A 21,562-nucleotide genomic window follows, 5' to 3' on the forward strand; every position below is an offset into this window, starting at 1 on the left:
GTATGGATGGGTGGACTGGATTCAATTTGGATCGGCAGAGTTGGATTACACAGACTGTGACCAAAATTTATCTCCATTCTACTTCTCTCACTGCAAGCAGTATCTGACTTTTTTCAGAGGCAAGCGGGGCATGCATAATATTAGCATGTGCCAATGCTAATGGGCCTCAGAAGCTTAGGAGAATCTATGCAGATATGAAAGGGTACAGATTGCTACAGATTTTACTTGTTATTGTGTCAGATTTTGGGTTTTCGTGTAAGGTCAGCTGTAAGAGGATTAATCTTGTTGCAAAAGTCCATGCACACCCACCAGAAGACTTTTGCTCGCATGGAAATTGCATGTATTTTCGTAGCATCTTAATAGCACCAGAACTAAAACTAGCGCAACTAGGGATGCCAGCCATCCAAAATTATACACAAGTGTCCTGAATTGAAGGGAATAGAACTGCAGTCCATATTAAATCATTATGGGACACAGTTTTTTCCCCATCTCACACCCAAACAGCTGAGAATGTTTCACTGAATTTGAACTGGTTTTGCATCCAAGACTCAATGTTACAATTACAAATTAGAATGGAATACAAAAGATAGATGTGAAACACCCTCAGGATTAGTTTTGGGACTTTAAAATGTACAAAAGCATTAAAAAGCTGAACAAAAGAGAAGTGTGTTCTTCTTTATGTTCAGTCACAATTCTGTAGTGCTATAAATCGCCTGGGTAGAAACTGAACTGATATGTGTGTAATGATGTGTGACACTTTAGTATGACATTAAAATTCATTTATTTTTTCAACAGATGCCGTATGGCAGTGAGTCAAAATCAAAATGACTGCATCTCAAATGCATTTTTGCACATTATTCTTTCATATACACATACATAGCAGCAGGTATATACTGCTACTGTGTAGCATTCAAATGTGGTATGAAGAAAAATAATAAAGATAATTATACATAAAACAACATATAAAAAAATACATATATACACAATATTGCCAAAAGTTTTGGGACGCCTGCCTTTACGTGCATATGAACTTTAATGACATCCCATTCTTAATCTGTAGGGTTTAATATGGAGTTGGTCCACCCTTTGCAGCTATAACAGCTTCAACTCTTCTGGGAAGGCTTTCCACAAGGTTTAGGAGTGTGTTTATGGGAATTTCTGACCATTCTTCTAGAAGCACATTTGTGAGGTCAGGCATTGATGTTGGATGAGAAGGCCTGGCTCACAGTCTCCGCTCTAATTCATCCCAAAGCTCTATCGGGTTGAGGTCAGGACTCTGTGCAGGCCAGTCAAGTTCCTCCACAACAAACTCTCTCATCCATGTCTTTATGGACCTTGCATTGTGCACTGGTGCGCAGTCATGTTGGAACAGGAAGAGGCCATCCCCAAACTGTTCCCACAAAGTTGGGAGCATGAAATTGTCCAAAATGTCTTGGTATGCTGAAGCATTAAGAGTTCCTTTCACTGGAACTAAGGGGCCAAACCCAACCCCTGAAAAACAACCCCACACCATAATCCCCCTCCACCAAACTTTACACTTGGCACAATGCAGTTAGGCAAGTACCGTTCTCCTGGCAACCACCAAACCCAGACTCATCCATCGGATTGCCAGACAGAGAAGCGTGATTGGTCACTCCAGAGAACACGTCTCCACTGCTCTAGAGTCCAGTGGCGGCGTGCTTTACACCACTGCATCCGACGCTTTGCATTGCATTTGGTGATGTAATGCTTGGATGCAGCTGCTCGGCCATGGAAACCCATTCTGTGAAGCTGTCTACGCACTGTTCTTGAGCTAATCTGAAGGCCACATGAAATTTGGAGATCTGTAGCTGTTGACTCTGCAGAAAGTTGGCGACTACTGTGCGCCTCAGCATGCGCTGACCCCGCTCTGTGATTTTACGTGGCCTACCACTCCGTGGCTGAGTTTATGTTGTTCCCAAGTGCTTCCACTTTGTTATGATACCACTAACAGTTGACCGTGGAATATTTAGTAGTGAGGAAATTTCACGAATGGACTTATTGCACAGGTGGCAACCAATCACGGTAACACGCTTGAACTCACTGAGCTCCTGAGAGTGACCCATTCTTTCACAAATGTTTGTAGAAGCAGTCTGCATGCCTAGGTGCTTGATTTTATACTCCTGTGGCCATGGAAGTGATTGGAACACCTGAATTCAATGATTTGGAGGGGTGTCCCAATACTTTTGGCAATATAGTGTATATTTTGAAATATTTTCAAAATACATGCTTTGATCATGTGCTATTCTTATTACATTTCTTACTATTATTGATGTTTAAATTCTGTTTAAAAAAAAAATCTGGATTCTTTGATTCATAGAAAGCTCAAAAGAACAGCATTTATTTGAAATGGAAATATTTTGTAAAATTATAAATGTCTTTACTATCACGTTTGATTAATTCAATGTGTCCATGCTAAATAAAAGTATTCATTTCTTTCCAAATAAATAAACGTACTGACCCCAAACATTTTTACTAGTTACTAGTTTGGAAAACTACATTTTCCAAATATCTTCTAACACTGACCTGCACAGATCTGTGTGTGTGATGAATCTGGGTGACCGTGTGAGCTGAAGACATGACCTCACTCTCAAACTGTCTACGGACGCTGGCCAGCCCTCCAGGCAGAGAACAAACCTCGGCGTCCTCCATGACCTGAAGAAGACAGAGACAAAGACAGAGCGACCGCCTGCGATGACAATCATGCTAAGCAGATTTATGCTTTTACAAGAGCTGCAAGATTATAGGAGGGAAACTGTGATCACTTGTCTCTCATCTTCATCCACCATTGAACAAAAATATTCATATATTCATGAGACAATGCGGCTTACGCACACACAGAAGCACAGATTCCAGCCTTTATCTCATTATCTCTGTGGCTTTACAAAATCACATTTTAAGATTTTGCATGACAGTCTTATTTGCATGGCATCCCGTCTGTGGCCCTGATATTGTGAGGTTTCATTTAGTCAGCAGCCCTGTTAACCCTTCGGCGCTGTCAACACTGAATTCCGGCTGCTGATAGTGTTGTCTATGTGCATGTCCCATACTGCTTTGTTTTAGTGCCTGCTTCACTTAATTAATAATGAAAATCAATTAATGGCAAAAATGCAGCCACAGAATTATTGAATATTGAATGCAATTTGCAATTGAAAACCAGTTTATCCATTCAACTCAATTCATATCAAAAACCATTTCTAAGGGCCCTAACATACACCCGGCACAATGCGACTGCATTTTTATGTCCAGCTCCATGTTGTCTAAATAGCAAATGCACTCGCAGTCATCTGTTCGACCATGGGTGTGCTGGTCTGAAAACGAGGTGTGTTCAGGCGCATTGTTGGCGTATTGCTATTTTGAGGGAACTGAAAGCAACTGCGCAGTATTTTTTATTATTTAAAGGGCACGTTAGTAATATGCGCCTATAGGTGGGTGCTCAATGCGTGTACACTCTGCTTGTTATGCACACAGGGGCACGCAGCAGCACACAAACATGTCAAATATTCAAAATAAAAGGATTCCTCTCTGGAGAAGCATTCAGTTTCTCCGCTTGCAAACTTTCCGCATGTAAATAGCGAATTTGCCATGGTGTGAGCGCACCACTGCAATCCGGACACCTGAATCAGTTCCTTAAAAAGATGAAAGTGCTCTTGAAAATGCCATTGCATCTGGATATATGCCCGGTTATAACGCTCTTCTCCATCATTTCATGTAGAACTCCTGCCATGACCAATAAAATACATAAATAAATATTTCTCTTCAATATAATTAGAGTTTACTGCCTGACAGTAATAGTTAGTTAACAATAATTGCTGCAGGTAAATAATGCTTTTCCCGAAAAAAATGTATTATGGTTTCCACAACAGTATTAAGCAGCACAACTGTTTTCAACATTGATAATAATCAGAAATGTTTCTTGGGCAGCAAATCAGCATATCAGAATGATTTCTGAAGGATCATGTGACACTGAAGACTGGAGTAATGATGCTGAAAATTCAGCTTTGATCACAGGAATAAATTACATTTTAAAATATATTCAAATAGAAAAGAGTTATTTTAAATTGTAATAATATTTCACAATTTTACTGTTTTTACTGTGTTTTTAATAAAAATAAATAAAGCCTTGGTGAGCATAACATTAAAAAAAATCTTACAACCCCCAAACGTTTGTAGTATATACATGGTCCTTGTGAAGAGATCTGACTTCATCTGAAGTGCCTTAATGTACCACAATTTTTGTTCACTTAAAACACAAAGGAATGAGTCAACATTATTCTAAAAAAAATCTACCGGAGTATTTTAACTTGTACTAAAGCTGAAACAATAACTTTGCTGTACTTTTTACCCCCCTGTAGGGATCTGACCTCGACTGGGCACAGAGTGGACGTGCAGTGCTGTTTTTAGCAGCCAGCCAAAGAGAGAGAAAGACAGAGGGAATTGGGTTTCTGGAGAGGTTCTGAACTCCCGCTGGTCACCCATCATCACATTTCACTCTCACACTGTCACAAAGCCACAGACAACAATGATGTCACTGTACACCAGATGACCTCTCTATTGTGAGGTCTGCAGAGGCATTAGGCCCATCACCTACAGTAACTCTGGCTTTTGAGTGTCAAGGACATGAAGTTGCTTTCTGTCACCCGAAGAAGAAAAACTGCACAATTTTGCAAAAAATTTTTAAGTTACCTAATTTATGATACCAATGATAAAGATGAAAAAGGTTGCATTGTGAATACTTTGTTGCCTTGAAAATTAATTACATATAGCATTATATCCCAAACAGTGAAAACATGTGAAATTAAAGGGTTAGTTCACCCAAAAAATGAAAATTCTGTCATCATTTACTCACGCTTGTTTCAAACCTGTATAAATGTCTTTCTTGTGTTCAACACAAAAGAAGATATTTTGAAGAATGTTGCCATCAGTTGCCAACATTCTTCAAAATATCTTCTTTTGTGTTGTCACAAGAAAGAAATTCATACAGGTTAGGAACAACTTAAGGGTGAGTAAATGATGACAGAATTTTCATTTTTGGGTGAACTATCCCTTTAATTCTTCTAAAAGAAGAATTCACACCGTAAACATTAGCTATTACTTCACTATACTCATTAAAATGCTGTTATTTCAGAAGACCTGATTTTCACAAGGACAGATTCAAGTTAATTAATAAAAATGATTAAGATGTTATTTTTGTCACCTTTTAAATTCAGGAATGACATGATAAAAACAGCTTGGCAAATAATTGTTTGTTTTCTGTGTGAATATATTTTGAAATGTAATTTATTCCTGTGATCAAAGCTGAATTTTCAGCAACATTACTCCAGTCTTCAGTGCACATGATCCTTCTAATATGCTGATTTGGTGCTTAAATTTGCTGTAGAACGTCTTTTCAAAAGATGTAATATAAGTCTAAGGTGTCCCCTGAATGTGTCTGTGAAGTTTCAGCTCAAAATACCCCATAGATTTTTTTTTTTTTATACATTTTTTTAACTGCCTATTTTGGGGCATCATTAACTATGCACTGATTCAGGCTGCGCGGACCCTTTAAATCTCTCGCTCAAATGGATAACCCTCAAATGGATCTTTACAAGATCTTCGTCATGCATGCTGCATGCATGGATCGGATCATGTGAGTACAGTATTTATTTGGATGTTTACATTTGATTCTGAATGAGTTTGATAGTGCTCCCTGGCTAAAGCTAACATTACACACTGTTGGAGAGATTTATAAAGAATGAAGATGTGTTTATGAATTATACAGACTGCAAGTGTTTAAAAAATGAAAATAATAGTGACGGCTCTTGTCTCCGCAAATACAGTAATAAACGATGGTAACTTTAACCACATTTAACAGTACATTAGCAACATGCTAACAAAACATTTAGAAAGACAATTAACAAATATCACTAAAAATATCATGATATTATGGATCATGTCAGTTATTATTGCTCCATCTGCCATTTTTCGCTGTTGTTCTTGCTTGCTTACCTAGTCTGATGATTCAGCTGTGCACAGATCCAGATGTTAATACTGGCTGCCCTTGTGTAATGCTTGAACATGAGCTGGCATATGCAAATATTGGGGGCGTACATATTAATGATCCCAACTGTTACGTAACAGTCGGTGTTATGTTGAGATTCGCCTGTTCTTCAGAGGTCTTTTAAACAAATGAGATTTATATAAGAAGGAGGAAGCAATGGTGTTTGAGACTCACTGTATGTCATTTCCATGTACTGAACTCTTGTTATTCAACTATGCCGAAGTAAATTCAATTTTTGATTCTAGGGCACCTTTAAGAAACATTTCTTATTACTATCAATGTTGAAAACAGTTGTGCTCCTTAATATTTTTGACAATGATGTATTTTTTCAGGATTCTTTGAATAATAGAAAGTTCAAAAGAGCAGCATTTATAAATGCCTTTAATGTCACTTTTGATCAATTTTATATGTCCTTGCTGAATAAAAGTCTTAATTTCTCTCTCTCTCTCAAAAAACAACAACAACAACTTTGAAACGGTAGTGTACATCTGTGAAAACAAGTCTTATGCTACATCCTTTTTGTTTCTCAATTGAATGTATCTTGCTTCATCAATGTTTAGATGTTTTACTGGAAACCAAGACACATATACTGATGAAGAAGATTATTTTTACAGTGTAAAAAAGATGATTGTGTTATCCTCAGCTAGGACACCTTGTGAGTCAAGGCCGCTACTGAAGTCACAAAATTCTTTTTCTAAGAACCCTTTTTTTAAAAAGAGATTTTTATCAGAACTGTCAAATCCTTGTAGACCTGAGGTTTCTGCATAATGCACTGCCTACGTCCATTGCTTTTCTAATTCGTTTGGTCTCGCTCTCTGTCCTCATCGCTGTGTTCGACTGTCAATCCTTCCGTCTCTATTACTGCGACACGCAACGCAAATCAAACACACGCTGGTTTCTATTGTGATTTGATGTATCAAGGCAGCAATTACTGTATAAATCAATGAGTTTGGAATTATACATGAATTTGACACTGAGTGCGTTTGGTCCTCACACAGTGTTTAAACGCAGAACAGTCAGAATTTATCAGCTTTGATCGTTTGCTCTAATGAGACGTTGACATAACAAGTTCGCGTGCCGCACAAGTGCCTCATTTGCCTCATTGAAATTATATTGGCTGATCAATCTGATGGCACTCAGACAGCTGGATGGGAACTGCTGAGTAAATAGCATTAGTCTTTCCAACAGAAGATCTTAAGGCTTGGCTAAATATGACTGATAACTGAAAGAGATGGAGCAGGATGACTTAAGCCCCATTTGCACCTGGTATTAAGATCTGTCTTGAGCGATTAGTTCACAAGTGGTCACCTGAGACCGATCGCTGTTTACACCTGGTATTTACATCTCAAATGAGACTCTTAAGATCGTATCAGATTTCACTCATGTGTGTTTGTGTGTGTTTGTGTTTGTGTTTGTGTTTGTGTGTAGCGTACCGTGCTGGAGAAGCTGTTTTTGTCCTGTTTGGAAACAGCTGCCTGGTACACAGCCATGCGGTTCTTCAGTGGGACGGGTTCGGAGTGAGCGCTCTCGTCAAGCGCACCTGCCTTAGATGCTGCAACGCTGCCTGCAGGGGTAAATACATCAACAGACAAAATAAACTAATTAGATTTGTATATTTTCTTAAGAAAAAAAAGAGTGATGCTTGCCTGTGCAGTATTTTTTTAATCACCATCATAACTGATCTGAGTGGTTGCTAGGCTGTTCTGGGTGGTTACTAGGGTCTTCTAGGTGGTTGCTTAGGAGTTGCTAAGCAAGTCTAGGTGGTTGCTAAGTGATCTAAGTAGAAGTTCTGGGTAGTTTTTAGGTGGTTTTGGTTTTAAGTGGATTCTAAGGTCTTCTGGGTTGTTGCTAAGTGATCTTAGTGGTTATTAAAGGCAGGGTAGGTAAGAAATTTTGTTCCAAATTTGTTTAAACTTTCTATATATATACATGCATAATTAAAATGTAAGAACTCTGTAAAAAGAGTATAAAAATCGGGACTCTAGACCGTTTATCTGTATTAAACAAGCTCATTATTTCCATCCGGGACGAAACATAGGATTGGCTAGGCGGCTGTCACTCTCTCGCAACCATGGCAACCACCCTTTTGCCACACATGACCTGCCCACTTGCGCGCGCACGTTTGATTTGGGGAATCCAAGAGGCATGGATCCTAGGAATACCAAAACAATGGCAGAGAAACAGCAAGCTAAATTCACAGTATCGGCCTATGCAGTTAGTGAAGGCAAACCAGGCAAAAAAAGGAAGACAGTAACAGTACAAGAAAAGGCAATGAACAAAAAGTCTTTGGATAAACAAAGAAATAAAACGCGAGTTAATATCGGCGTGGCTTTCCAGCGATGGCGAGAACTGAGGGAACTCAAGGGGCTGAAAAGTGACTCCTTGATGGCTTTATTTCTGCTGGACAGGTAAATCTTTCTTTTTGTATTTTGATCATACATATTTTTTGTTTATTTTTCATGAAGCATGTGTCATTAGCACACGTAGCTGCGTAATATAGCTAACATAACATTACTTAGCGAGCCGTAGTAGAGACGATAAATAATGATAGCTATAGTGTTGAATTGTGCATAATTTTACCCTCTGTCTAACTCTTTTACCATGTTCACCTGTAAGTTTACCTGCACGTTTTTTTTTCGCCTTTGTTTTGTTTTTATATTCTCTACCTATGTTTACTGATGTCTTTATCTTGTATCTGTGTGTGTCGTACACACTTTGTTGTATGTGTGTGTTATTATTTTGTGTCTGCAATGCAGTTGTGAGTTGATATTTGAGTGTATGTTACTCTGTTGATCTGTAGAACAACTGTATATGTTATGAATCTTACACGAAATTCATCTTCATCACAGTGTAAATGATGGTAATGGAAAAACGTGTATCATGCAACCTGTTTTTAGCTTTGCCTTATAGATAGCTCGTTAGCGAATCAAAAATATATATTTTAAACTTTACCAATATCAATATGCTAGCTTGATAGTGAGTACTAAAATACATCTTGTTTGTTTATCTTCATAATTATAAAGTTATTTTTATTACATGTGATTCTGACATGATGTCACTACATGCCGTGCTCCTTCCTCTCCGCTCGTCTCAGGTAAATAATGCGTCTTCCAGCTCAGTGGTCGGAGTCACACGTTCATGCGTTTTGGGGGCGTGGCTTTGGAAGGAGCCCAGAAGGGAGGGGGTGGAGTGAATGGAAATAATGAGCTGTCTTTAAAACAGTCGTGAGAGGTCTACAGACACTCGATTTTTATACTTTCTTTTTCAGAGTACTTACATTTTAATTATGTATTGATATATAAATAAAGTTTAAACAAATTTTGAAAAAAAGTTTTTTATACATTTTTTTGCCTACCCTGCCTTTAAGGGGTTGCTAGGGTGTTATGGGTGGATACAAACTGGTTGCTATGGTGTTTGAGTGGTTGCAAAGTAATCTGTGCATAATCTGCTAAGGTGCTTTGGTTTGTTGTTAACTGGTTGCTGAAATGTTCTGGGTGGTTTCTAGGGTCTTCAGGGTGGTTGCTAAGTAATCTGAGTGGTTGCTAAGGGGTTGCTAAGGTGCTTTGGCTTGTTGTTACCTGGTTGCTAGAATGTTTTGGGTGGTTTCTAGGGTCTTCAGGGTGGTTACTAACTGGTTGCTAGGCTATTTTGGGTGGTTGCTAAGTGGTTGTTAAGGTGTTCTGGGTGGCTTCTAGGAGTTGCTAAGCAGTTCTAGGTGGTTGCTAAATGATCTAAGTGGTAGCTAGGCTGTTCTGGGCAGTAGCAAACTGTTTGTTAGGGTGTTTTGTGGTTTCTAGGGTCTTCTGGGTGGTAATTACCTGATTGCTAGGCTATTTTGGGTGGTTGCTAAGTGGTTGTTATGGTGTTCTGGGTGGCTTCTAGGGTCTTCTGGGTGGTTGCTAAGGAGGTATGGGTGGTTGCTACGTATTCTAAGTGGTAGCTAGAGTGTTCTGGGTATTTTTTAGGTGGTTTCTAAGGTCTTCTGGGTGATTGCTAATTAATTTGAGTGGTTGTTAAGGGGTTGCTAGGATGTTTTGGGTGGTTCCAAAGTGGTTGATAGGGTGTTTGATTGGTTGCTATGGTCTTCTGGGTGGTTGCTAAGTAATTTGAGTGGTGGCTAAGGCATTGCTAAGGTGCCTTGGTTTGCTGTTAACTGGCTGGTCTTCTGGGTTATTGTTAATTGGTTGCTAGGCTATTTTGGGTGGTTGTTAGGGTGTTGTGGGTGGTTTCTAGGGTCTTCTGGGTGGTTGCTAAGGAGTTGCTAAATGGTTCTGGGTGATTGCTAAGTGATCTAAGTGGTAGCTATGCTGGACTGGGTAGTTGCTAACTGTTTGCTAGGGTGTTCTGGGTGGTTGCTGAGTCATTTGAGTGGTTTCAATGGTCTTCTGGGTGGTTACTAACTGGTTGCTAAGGTGTTTAGGTTGGTTGCTAACATGCAAAAGTTCAATACTTAGTGTTAGGTGTTTATTCAAACCTCTAACTGTAATTTCAACAATACTAAAAGCGATGCTGACTTGGCAAACACTATCAAATTATACCAGGTCATTAGTTCATAAAAGCAAGATTAACTGCAGGGCAGATTGAAACAGAGTCAGATTGTTCTACGATGTAATCCTTGATGAATATATAAATCCCCAGAGCTATATTACTATTTAAAACCGTCAGATGTTTTACACACGATTTATACGTCCTCACTTTGTAGAAACAACCCTTAGATTAATGCACCAGGTTTTTTAGGTGGAACGTGATTCTAAAACTTCAATAAAGACTGATTACAGCAATCTGGGAGTCATACAGTGGCTTCATTAAGACTTTAATTGTGTTGCTCATTAAAAAAAGGAGATGAATTGCTTTATCCACAACAAATGACAGTTCACTAATGACTCGACAATACAATGACAACATTCTGCACTCGACAGCCGGGCTAAATTGAATAATCAGGAATCCTATTCAGTATTCAGCCAAGCACCTTACAAGGAATTCATATTCTTGGATGAAGAGCAGATACGTGCTTAATATCACATGTGACCAGAGGTCATGTTTGCAAAAGGTCAAATGGTCCTACATTAACTGCAAGAGTTTGCATATCTACACAGGTTGCAATTCTAGCTAAGACAACAGACTATCTGTCAACGCTGTCTCAAAGGCCAGACACCTCCGAGTCGTTCTAGGATGAAGTCACGCTGTATTTCTAACAAGCCTAAACATAGCCGGAGGTGAGACCTTAATGGGAGATGTTGTGAGGTGGTGGAGAAACTTTCATAACCAAAGGCGATCTCGCTTCATTCCAGGAGCATCACCGAGATCAATTACACCATCAGCCCATCACTAACACAACTAAACAGTGTCGAATATGAAAACACGTCTTTCTGGCAGTTGTGAAACCTCATTAAGTTAATGAGCTGTTGGCATCTCGAACGGTTTACGCATCAGAACCGAACATCTAATGCCACCCTCTGTGTTAGCGTGTTTATATTGATGTATAGGCAAAGAAAAATGCATTAATGTTGGTGTACAACAGCCCAATTCCTCTGAAGGACTCAAATTTGAACTGACTAAGAGGTGTATAATAGCCTGTCACATGTGATTGAACACGTTTCTGACATACAGCTCAGCTAATGCAGTTCTGTAGTGCTTGTTAAAACATTTCCACGCTCCTCTACAATAAGTTCTCTAACAAAAACTAGTGAGCCAAATTCAGCCATGTATCATGGATACGCATCATCACAGTCCGTGAAAAGGGTCCAGATTAGTATCCATTTAAATTCATTAAAATATCCAATGTTTGTGTGGCAGTTTTGGAACAGAGCTTATATTTGTTTAAAGAGTAGCATTGATTTTTAAATAAATCCGGCACACTCTCGAATAGAAGAATCATCTACTATAACAAGCACTTTCAACAACAACAACAACAACAACAAAAAAAAAAGAAGAATAAAAAGAAGAAGAAGAAATATATTTTTCTGAAGATAGCAATTAAAATAAATGATTGCACTGTTGTTGTGTTAGCAAAGGCATGAATATGAGATGCGGTGTGGGTTTTATTTGTGTTTCATTATTAAGAAAACCATTCACAGCACTGACAGCAGCATTGTGGGAAATGCTTTGGTGTCTTCATTAGAGTGACAGTCTAAGCCGGGAATCTGATCACATGCCAGTAGACGAAACATGATCAGGATGAGTGCAAGAATCTGTTGCTTGCTAATGCTGGTGAACTATTCATATCAAACAAACATACAAAAAAAAAAAAAAAAAAAAAAAAAAAAAACGTAAATGCACCAACAAAACAGTTGTTGAAATAAAAATCCTGAAACAACATAAGCAATATTCAATTATTTGAGTTCACTAGGAATCCTACATTCAGATTAATAAACATGTAACAATCCGTAACTCAATTGTACGTTTGTAAAAACAAACAGCAATTATATATATATATATATATATATATATATATATATATATATATACACATACATACATGTACACATACAACAGTTCTTTCTGGTTCTTGATTGGCCGAGAGCTGTGCAATATTCTAGTGTTAACAGCACTCCTACCTTTTCACCACTTGTCTTTTAATCCACTGTATTTTTTTTTACAAATACTACACATTGTACCACAAACTGTAGTTTTAAGAGTTTTTTTAGGTGAGAATGTAGTTGTTTAGGCATGAAATATGTGACTCATATTTAATCATAGCGCCTATTTTACAATTTGTTTAGACATTTTCAGAGATGCGTTTTCGGACAGTGCTCGTGTACCCGCCGAGAACAGCTTCATCTCAGCCAGTGCTTCGGTGATTTGCTGCTGGCTTTTACAGTGGTTAAACATGAGATATAATTAATTTTGGGTCTTATTAATCTATTACTTGTTCCTGAGCAAATCGAATTGGGAAATGTTAAATTTAATAATTTAATATTAGGACTATATTTAACTTATATCCTGTAGAGCACTGCTTTTGTATGTTTGACTGAATCGTACACTTGTGTTTATTTACCATTGTCATTTATAATGGCTATTGTTGTTAATTTAAATATTGTTGTTCGGTAAATAATAGTTTATATAAATAATATGTTGTATTTGTAGAAAGGGTCCATTAGTGCATAATTTGGATTGAGTGAAAGTTACACTAATACAGCATTAGATGGGGCAAAACTTTACGAGTGAATGATTCAGTCGCAAAAGACTTTTAAAGCTGCAGTCCGCAACTTTTTTTGGTTAAAAATGATCCAAAGTCAACTTTTGAACAAGTACATAACCAGCCAGTGTTCAAAACTAATTATCTTGTCTCGATTCACAACAGTAAGCTTGTAATAATGTTTTATAATAAGAGCGACATGGCGGATTTCCGCAGGAAATTCAAGCATGCAGCAGTTCCTCCGTGCGTCATTACGTCACGTCCGTAAACAAAGGAAGGAGTCCCGTCGAGTCAGTTATATCGTGAGGAAGCTGCCGGTAGCGGCACATTTATAGTCTTTTCTCACAGCAGCTGAAATAATTAAACTTATCATTTTGATGGCGGATTGTAATCCAGAAACGTCCAAATGACAATCATCAGTGACAAGTGGAGATTCACCCAAAGTCAAAAAGCAAAAGACTTCGGACTGTGGAGTGGCTACAGAAATTGAAATCTACAGGTAACGCTAATACACACTAAATACACATAGTCACGCAGTGCTGATGTTGTTAACATTAACAATTTGAGAACAAAGTATAACAGTAATAATAATTTGCACGGTTTGGTGTGATCAGAGCTAAGCGATCGTTAGATTTAATCATCATTGGCAGTGCAATTTATTGTAGGCCTAATGCTTTTTTCCTCAGTTGGTCAAAACAAAAGTGGCAGACATGTTACTTACTTGTTTAGATGATATTTTCCAGTGAAAATTCTTATATTGGTCATACTTTCAAGACGTAGAATCTGTGATTCTGAAGTACAGTATCCACACCGTTGCGGTGACTGACAGCAAGCATTAGATTCATCCGCGCTGACGAGCTGTGCCGAGGCACAACGTACGTACAGATAACTGTTCCGCATATGATTGCAATCGCATGTTTCAAACAGAGATGGCGACAAAGAGGAAAAACTGCGGACAGCAGCTTTAAATTGAAAGGGACTTTTGTAAACAAAGAACGTTGTTTTAGCGCTGAATGTTATGGAAAATTCCCTTAACTGTAAAAAGGACAAATACAAAGATCACTTTCCTCGGCGGACATACAAACAGATTTTTATAATGGATATAATATTATGGACATTGACCTGAAGAAGGAATGTGGTAACACTTTATTTTAGTGCCGTAGTTACACATTACTACATGTAATTACTATAGTCATAACAGTATATTATGCATAATTACAAGTAACTAACCCTAAACCAAACCCTAACCCTAACAGTAACTCTATAGTAAGTACATGTAGTTAATTAATAGTATTCAGTACTTACGTACTCAGTACAGTAACTATGGCACTGTAAAATAAAGTGTAACCATGAATGTTATATCAGACACAGGTAATGTTCGCTCAGGCGATCTCTCTCTCTCTCTTCCACAGCTTCCACAGCTCTATCTGTATAGATCTGCTATACAGGTAATTTTATATATTCTATTTGTGCTGAAGCAGTATGTCTTACATGCTCACAGCAGATCTTATTATCTTCTATTTAAAAATAGGCTTCAATTTCTTTATGCAAAGTATAATTTTTTTTATTTCTTTTAATTTTGGACTGAAGAAAAACCAAGCAATTTTCTTGACAGATTTTGTGAGATTTACCCAGTTATAATCTCACAACATCCATTATAGAGTGCACTAATGGCTGGCGATGTCTGCAGTTGCAGTAAAAGCAGCGGGGCCTGTCATTACATAAAATGCTGTATTGCAGCACAATCAGCAAAACGGACTCTTCATTAACTTTTAATGATTTCGTTCCATTTAAAGACTTATTTATGGCACTGAAGCATTTATTAAATAGGTACATAAAGATGAATAAAACGCTTGTGTCAGGTGCCGTGTTTTGGGTTCACTTCTGTATAAATGTGCTGGCAGCCCAGAGCTTTAAATGGTCTGTAAATGAAATATACGCTTTAATGGCTGTGCTGTTTGGTCAGGCATTACTATGTGTTCCTATAAGTTATTCCAGTGTCACATTTAGTAATTTCATTTACTTACTTAATTATTTGTCATGCAGCAGAAGCTTTTATCTAAAGCTTAAAGCACACTTATTATCCCCCAAGAGCAACCTGGGGTTAAGAGCTTTGCTCAAGGGCACTATGGAGTTTCATGCATCATCTCTTGTGGGTTTTGAGTCTACAATCTAGCAGTTTCCAGCCTGATCCTTCAGTATTAAGCTACACCATCACTTTTTTACTTCAGTATTGTGGCATATTTCTGTGAAACAGGATTTTCAACAAGTCAAAATGGAAGGTAGTACTTGATCTTATCTTTCAGGAATTTATGGTATAATGAAAAGTAGGCATTGCAGAGCAGAATGGAGTCACGTGGTAAGAGGAGAAGCTGCGTTCACACTGACAATGATTTAATCACTAGAGAACTCCAATATCTGCACTCCCGCAACACTCACAACATCCCTTTACTGCTCATTTGATTATTACGAAGACAATCATGTTTTATGGGACAACAAAGATCAGACACATGCATTAAAATGGTCAATTATAATTTAATGTTTACTTCACAAAGCATAAAACCAATCAAATAAAAATTAGACTCTTCGTATCTTCAAATGATGAGAGAAAAAAATAAAGATGCTAGGTAAGGCTGCTGATAAAACAACTAACCAACATTTTGAAAAAACTATAATAATAATTATTATTACTATATATCCAAATGTACAGTCAAACCAAAATGTATTCAGACACCTTGAACATTTCATTCATTATTACAGTTTATTCACTACAGTTTAAAAAATTGTAATAATATATGACAAGATCTCAGAGTTAAACTGTCAAAAAAAAATATAATAATTTTAATTATTTCAGATAACACTTAAGCAAAACATTGTCAGGTCAAAGTGTCTGAATAATTTTTGGTTCCAATTTTTAATCAATTTTACAGGTAGTCCACTGTATGAAGAATTTTTGGTATAATATGTCACAGTTTACTTTATTTTGCTATCCTCACTTACATAAATGAACTATAGTGTCCTGCACCCACTACTAAAAATATATCAAAATGTCTGAATAATTTTTGGTTTGACTGTAAATAATAATATGTTTATTAAAATATATGTAAATATTGATGTTACTAAATGTTACTTGAACTGATTTAGTGGGGAAAAATTTGTAATTTTATTTACAGACAGACACTAAACGATATATATATATATATATATATATATTTTTTTTTTTTTTTTTTCCCCAAGATACTAATTGAAGTACTGAAAATATGAATAAATAAATGTTGTTTTATTTATTCATATTTTCAGTACTTCATTCAGTATCTTGGGGGATATATATATAAGATTTTTTTTAGCTATATCATCCAGTCCTATATATAAATTAGCCCCAAAATGGTCAAAAGTACTAAAGTATGAAAATAGCTGTAATCATCCAGTCCTGAAGCCAGAAGACATTTCTCAAATGCACAGCAGTCATATGATGCATGATCATGGGAGGTGAAACATAACATCACCGGGTAAAGAGTACTCTATTTTAGCCGTGCTGGCGTGGGGGGTACGTTGGTGTAAACCCATCAACCTGTCAAGAAGGATGAGCAACCACAGACATCCACCACCCAAAATAAGCCTGGTAACAGCTACTCTTGTGCTTCCGAAGCATTTAAAATGTGGCTCTGTGCTAGAGAAGATGATGGAACATCCTTGTTCTTCATATTTAGGACAGTGCTCTATATGGCAGGCTTAGCTTACTACCGAGCTTGTGCCGGTTGAAAGCTTTCACCCTGAGAACGTACGAATCCTTACGCTTTAAACGTGTCAACAATCCAGGGCTATCTTGTAATGAGTTATGTACAGTCCAGAGCTCACATAACAGGAAAGTGAAGTAATCTAGGCGCCAAGTAGCCGCAAAAATAAATCTAACTTATTTTAAACCAGGGTGGCTGGTGGGATCAGGTTTCTGAGGGAGAGCTGAAGAGTGTTAGAAGATCCACAGCGTGATGTGCTGAACGTCTGATTAAACTCAAATGGAAGGTTTTATGAAAGATGGAGAAAATGCAACAATTAAGTGTTTACATACTAATGAACTAAATGAACTATATAAATATTTTAGTGCTGGCGATTCTACCTTACTTGCTTATACTTTAAAGTAGTTAAACTGCAATTAAGCTATTCATTTGGAAAACATAGTTCACTACACAATAAGTGTACAAGCAATCAGAGCATTTATCTGGCACAAAACCAACATGGATCTCAGTTAGGTATTTAAATATAGATTTGGGGCACGTTTACACGACAACTGCAAAAATGACTAAAAACACTGTATTATTCATGCCAGGCCAGTAGTTGGCGATGTCACTTTGTAAAAAAAAAAAAAAAAAACTATGCAAATATAGACTGAACGAGTAATATGCATGTGCATGACATCACCGCTTTCACTAATTCACATTTTGTAGTTTACACAGAGACATTAACAGTACTGTTTTCAAAAACTTGCACTTTGACACTCATTTTCAAAAGTTTGCATTTTCAGGCCCCCAAAATGCCATTGCCATGTAAACGAACAGGCAAAATGCATGAGAAATGTTCTGTTTTTAGTTGAAAACTGTGTCGTGTAAACGACCCTTAGACTAAATGCAACTAATAAAATCAACAAAAAAATGTAACTGAATAAAAAACACTGATAAGAACCAGCATTTAACTACTAAAGCTACAAAAAAGCTCTAATATTCTGTTTCAACAAATAAATGAGTGAATCTTCTGCTGTTCTTCTATTGTTGCTTTCTTAAATGTTTCATATACAGTAGATGAGCCCTCTAAATAAACCAATTCACAAAAATAAATCATACATCTCAATGTGTCTTATGAGAGAGAGGGACATTTTAAGAGAGCACATTTTATTATTATCTCAGCGTGCTCGGTTATAAAACTGCACATGCAACACATCCTGACAAATAACAGCTATTCAGTTTAATGCTGCACTTTTACAAAAAAAAGTAGCCTGTTACTACAAAAGTCAGAATTTAAATAATTAAATCAGAATTAACCAAATAAACCATCATCACATTATAAAAGTATAATGGATTATGAACGGCATTTGACTTCTTAATTAGCTAGTCACACTAATATTTCAGTAAGGTGTAATTATTATATATTGTCATTGTTTCGCTTTAGCAGTCAATTAAATTAAAATGCTATATTTGTACAGTAACATAAATGTTACGAATGCATCTAAGTATAAAGGAAGAGCTTGTGACACCTCAGTGAACACAAAACTTTTTGAGAGCAAGTGAAATTAAATTAGCAATAAGTCAATTTTGTTATTTGTTGCAGAAAGAGTGAAGTTAAAAGAGAGAAAAAAAACTAATTTACAGGCAATTTCAGGACAGTGACAGAATTGATCAGGTGAAAAAGAAACAAACAATGTCTTAATGAGATCCTTGTGTTTTCCGTCATCTAGACGGAGCCTAGAGTCTGACATCAGTCTGGAGGAAGATTGCTGGCGGTTCAAGCAAAGCAGGTTTATGACCGATTCAATAAACAGCTCAATATGGGATTTCACAGCAAAATGAAAAAGCTTTTATTACCAAACAATGTAGAAACTAGATCTGCCCTAGCAAAACTCACTGCCACAATGCTAGATTGTACTGAGTGGTTGCCAGGGTGTTGCTAAGTGATGTTTACTCTCAAGACTCTCTTATATTCTGAGGTCAGTGTCATAAACATAGTAATTGTGTTAAGACTGTGTCCCTTAAGAACTAGTATGATCAAGTAGCAGTTAGTCAAGAGGCAATCATTATTACTTTTCAGTATCAAATTAGACCAGTCTACGTTTTTATGTAACTGGCTTAAAGTTATGAACATATTTGATGACTAACTTGTAAGACTATAGCAGTTTATGGTCTGTAGTTATGGCTCGAGTCCTTCAAATCAAGCCTGTGGGACTTTGTCTTCTATTTTATCATCCACCAGGTGAAAATCGGATTATTGTAAAAGAAACAGCACAGCTCTCCTCAACAAACCGCAGGATTTAAATGCCCATAACACAAACATGCTAGAAGAGAAATTCAGCTAAATTGAATAATTATGCTTAGGGGTTTGTTAGCAAGTACCATTAATAAATCCAAACAAACCTATTCGAATATATGCACAAAAAAGCACAAAAAAACAAACAAACTGCTGTTTTTTACAGTATAACAAAAGCAGAAAATAAGTTTTCCCACTTCCTAAGCTCATTTTATCAACCAAGAATTTATTTTAATAGCTCTTGAATGTCTGACAACTGGTATAATAATAATAATAATAATAATAATAATAATAATAATAGAAACATAAAAATATATAAATATATATGCATTAACATATAATATTTAATAATAATAATAATAATAATAAATTACATATAATATTTAAAAGTACATAATAATAAAAATAATATTAAAATATTAAATACATAAATAACAATAATAGCAATAATAACAATAATAGCAATAATGATGAAGATGATAAAAATAATAATAATTATTATTATTAAATTACATACAGTATAAATTGATAATAATACATACATTAAAGGTGCCGTAGAACGTTTTTTTAAAAGATGTAATATAAGTCTAAGGTGTCCCCTGAATGTGTCTGTGAAGTTTCAGCTCAAAATACCCCATAGATTTTTTTTTTTATTAATTTTTTTTAACTGCCTATTTTGGGGCATCATTAAATATGAGCCGATTTAGTGTGCGGCCCCTTTAAATGCTCACGCTCCCCGCCCACGGAGCTCACGCTTGCCTTAAACAGCATAAACAAAGTTCACACAGCTAATATAACCCTCAAATGGATCTTTACAAAGTGTTCGTCATGCAACATGTCTAATCGCGTAGGTATTTATTTGGATGTTTACATTTGATTCTGAATGAGTTTGATAGTGCTTTGTGGCTAAAGCTAACATTACACACTGTTGGAGAGATTTATAAAGAATGAAGATGTGTTTATGAATTATACAGACTGCAAGTGTTTAATAATGAAAATAGCGATGGCTCTTGTCTCCGTGAATACAGTAAGAAACGATGGTAACTTTAACCACATTTAACAGTACATTAGCAACATGCTAATGAAACATTTAGAAAGACAATTTACAAATATCACTAAAAATATCATGTAATCATGGATCATGTCAGTTATTATTGCTCCATCTGCCATTTTTCGCTGTTGTTCTTGCTTGCTTACCTAGTCTGATGATTCAGCTGTGCACAGATCCAGATGTTAATACTGGCTGCCCTTGTGTAATGCCTTGAACATGAGCTGGCATATGCAAATATTGGGGGCGTACATATTAATGATCCCGACTGTTACGTAACAGTCGGTGTTATGTTGAGATTCGCCTGTTCTTCTGAGGTCTTTTAAACAAATTAGATTTATATAAGAAGGAGGAAACAACAGTGTTTGAGACTCACTGTATGTCATTTCCATGTACTGAACTCTTGTTATTTAACTATGCCAAGGTAAATTAAATTTTTAATTCTAGGGCACCTTAAAAAAAAAAAAAAAAAAACACTACCAAAAAGTATATAATTAGGACCAATTATTCTAAGGAGACTCTTCTTCAGAATCACTCTACTCTTATCTGTACAGAAAACACCTGCAAATCGTCTTCTTCTAATCACAAGGCAAGCACCATTTACCAGAGTAATGTGTCTCTTCCAATCACTAACAATGACTACAAAACTCCCTGTAAAGTCATCTTTTCCACCACATTTCCTTTTAAAAAGGATTAGAGGTTAAGTCAAGCCACCGTTATATAGCACTTTATACAATACAGATTGTTTCAAAGCAGCTTTACAATGATAACAGGTAAATCATTCAATGACGCAGAGTTCATTTCGGCTGTACTGCAGCTCTAACAAGCTGAACATTCCCTTATTATCCAATTCACACAAACCAAGCAGATCAATCCATCCAAGCAGCGTCACACTCACCAACTGTGTGTCAGTCTGGAGGAAGAGGAGGGTTAGAGATCCACAGATTGTGCCTGTAGTTTCCTGCCTGTCCTGCAGGTCGTCAGACTCGCCAGCAGTCTGGCTTGTTTAGTTCTCCTGAGGCTGGTGGAGACCAGCTCCAGCAGCACCCATAAATGTAACGTGTATCCAGCGAGCCTTCGGGAACAGCTGCTTTTATTTCAGACCACCTTCTTCTCTCCCCTCCCCTCGGTCCAACCCTGCGCACTGCCAGCAGGGCTTTTTTTGGAGGCCTTCATGCCTTTCGTTTCATGCTGGGAAGCAACAGTCAGTGTTTCTTGCTCGACCTATAGGTTAAATAATCATTTTGTGTTCTGTCATTGAAATCAACACGCTGCATTATGGGATTATTACATCTGCATGTGA

General features: G+C 36.9%; 1 protein-coding gene across 2 annotated transcripts in view; it reads right to left on the reverse strand.

The window, feature by feature from the left end:
* Positions 1-21,341, reverse strand: part of xirp2b (xin actin binding repeat containing 2b) — a 52,039-nt gene extending 30,698 nt beyond the window's left edge. The window contains exons 1-3 of one of the 2 annotated variants that reach the window (XM_048194647.1): positions 21,158-21,341; positions 7,492-7,622; positions 2,545-2,673 (exon numbers count right to left, since the gene is read on the reverse strand). In XM_048194647.1, the coding sequence (XP_048050604.1) occupies positions 2,545-2,673; positions 7,492-7,548 (186 nt within the window). In that variant the 5' untranslated portion in view covers positions 7,549-7,622; positions 21,158-21,341. Of the gene's footprint in view, positions 1-2,544; positions 2,674-7,491; positions 7,641-21,157 lie in introns of both variants that reach the window. The other variant, XM_048194648.1, reaches the window with a different exon arrangement.
* Positions 21,342-21,562: the final 221 nt, after the last annotated feature.

This window comes from Megalobrama amblycephala, linkage group LG6, assembly GCF_018812025.1.
Source record: "Megalobrama amblycephala isolate DHTTF-2021 linkage group LG6, ASM1881202v1, whole genome shotgun sequence".
Lineage (NCBI taxonomy): Eukaryota > Metazoa > Chordata > Actinopteri > Cypriniformes > Xenocyprididae > Megalobrama > Megalobrama amblycephala.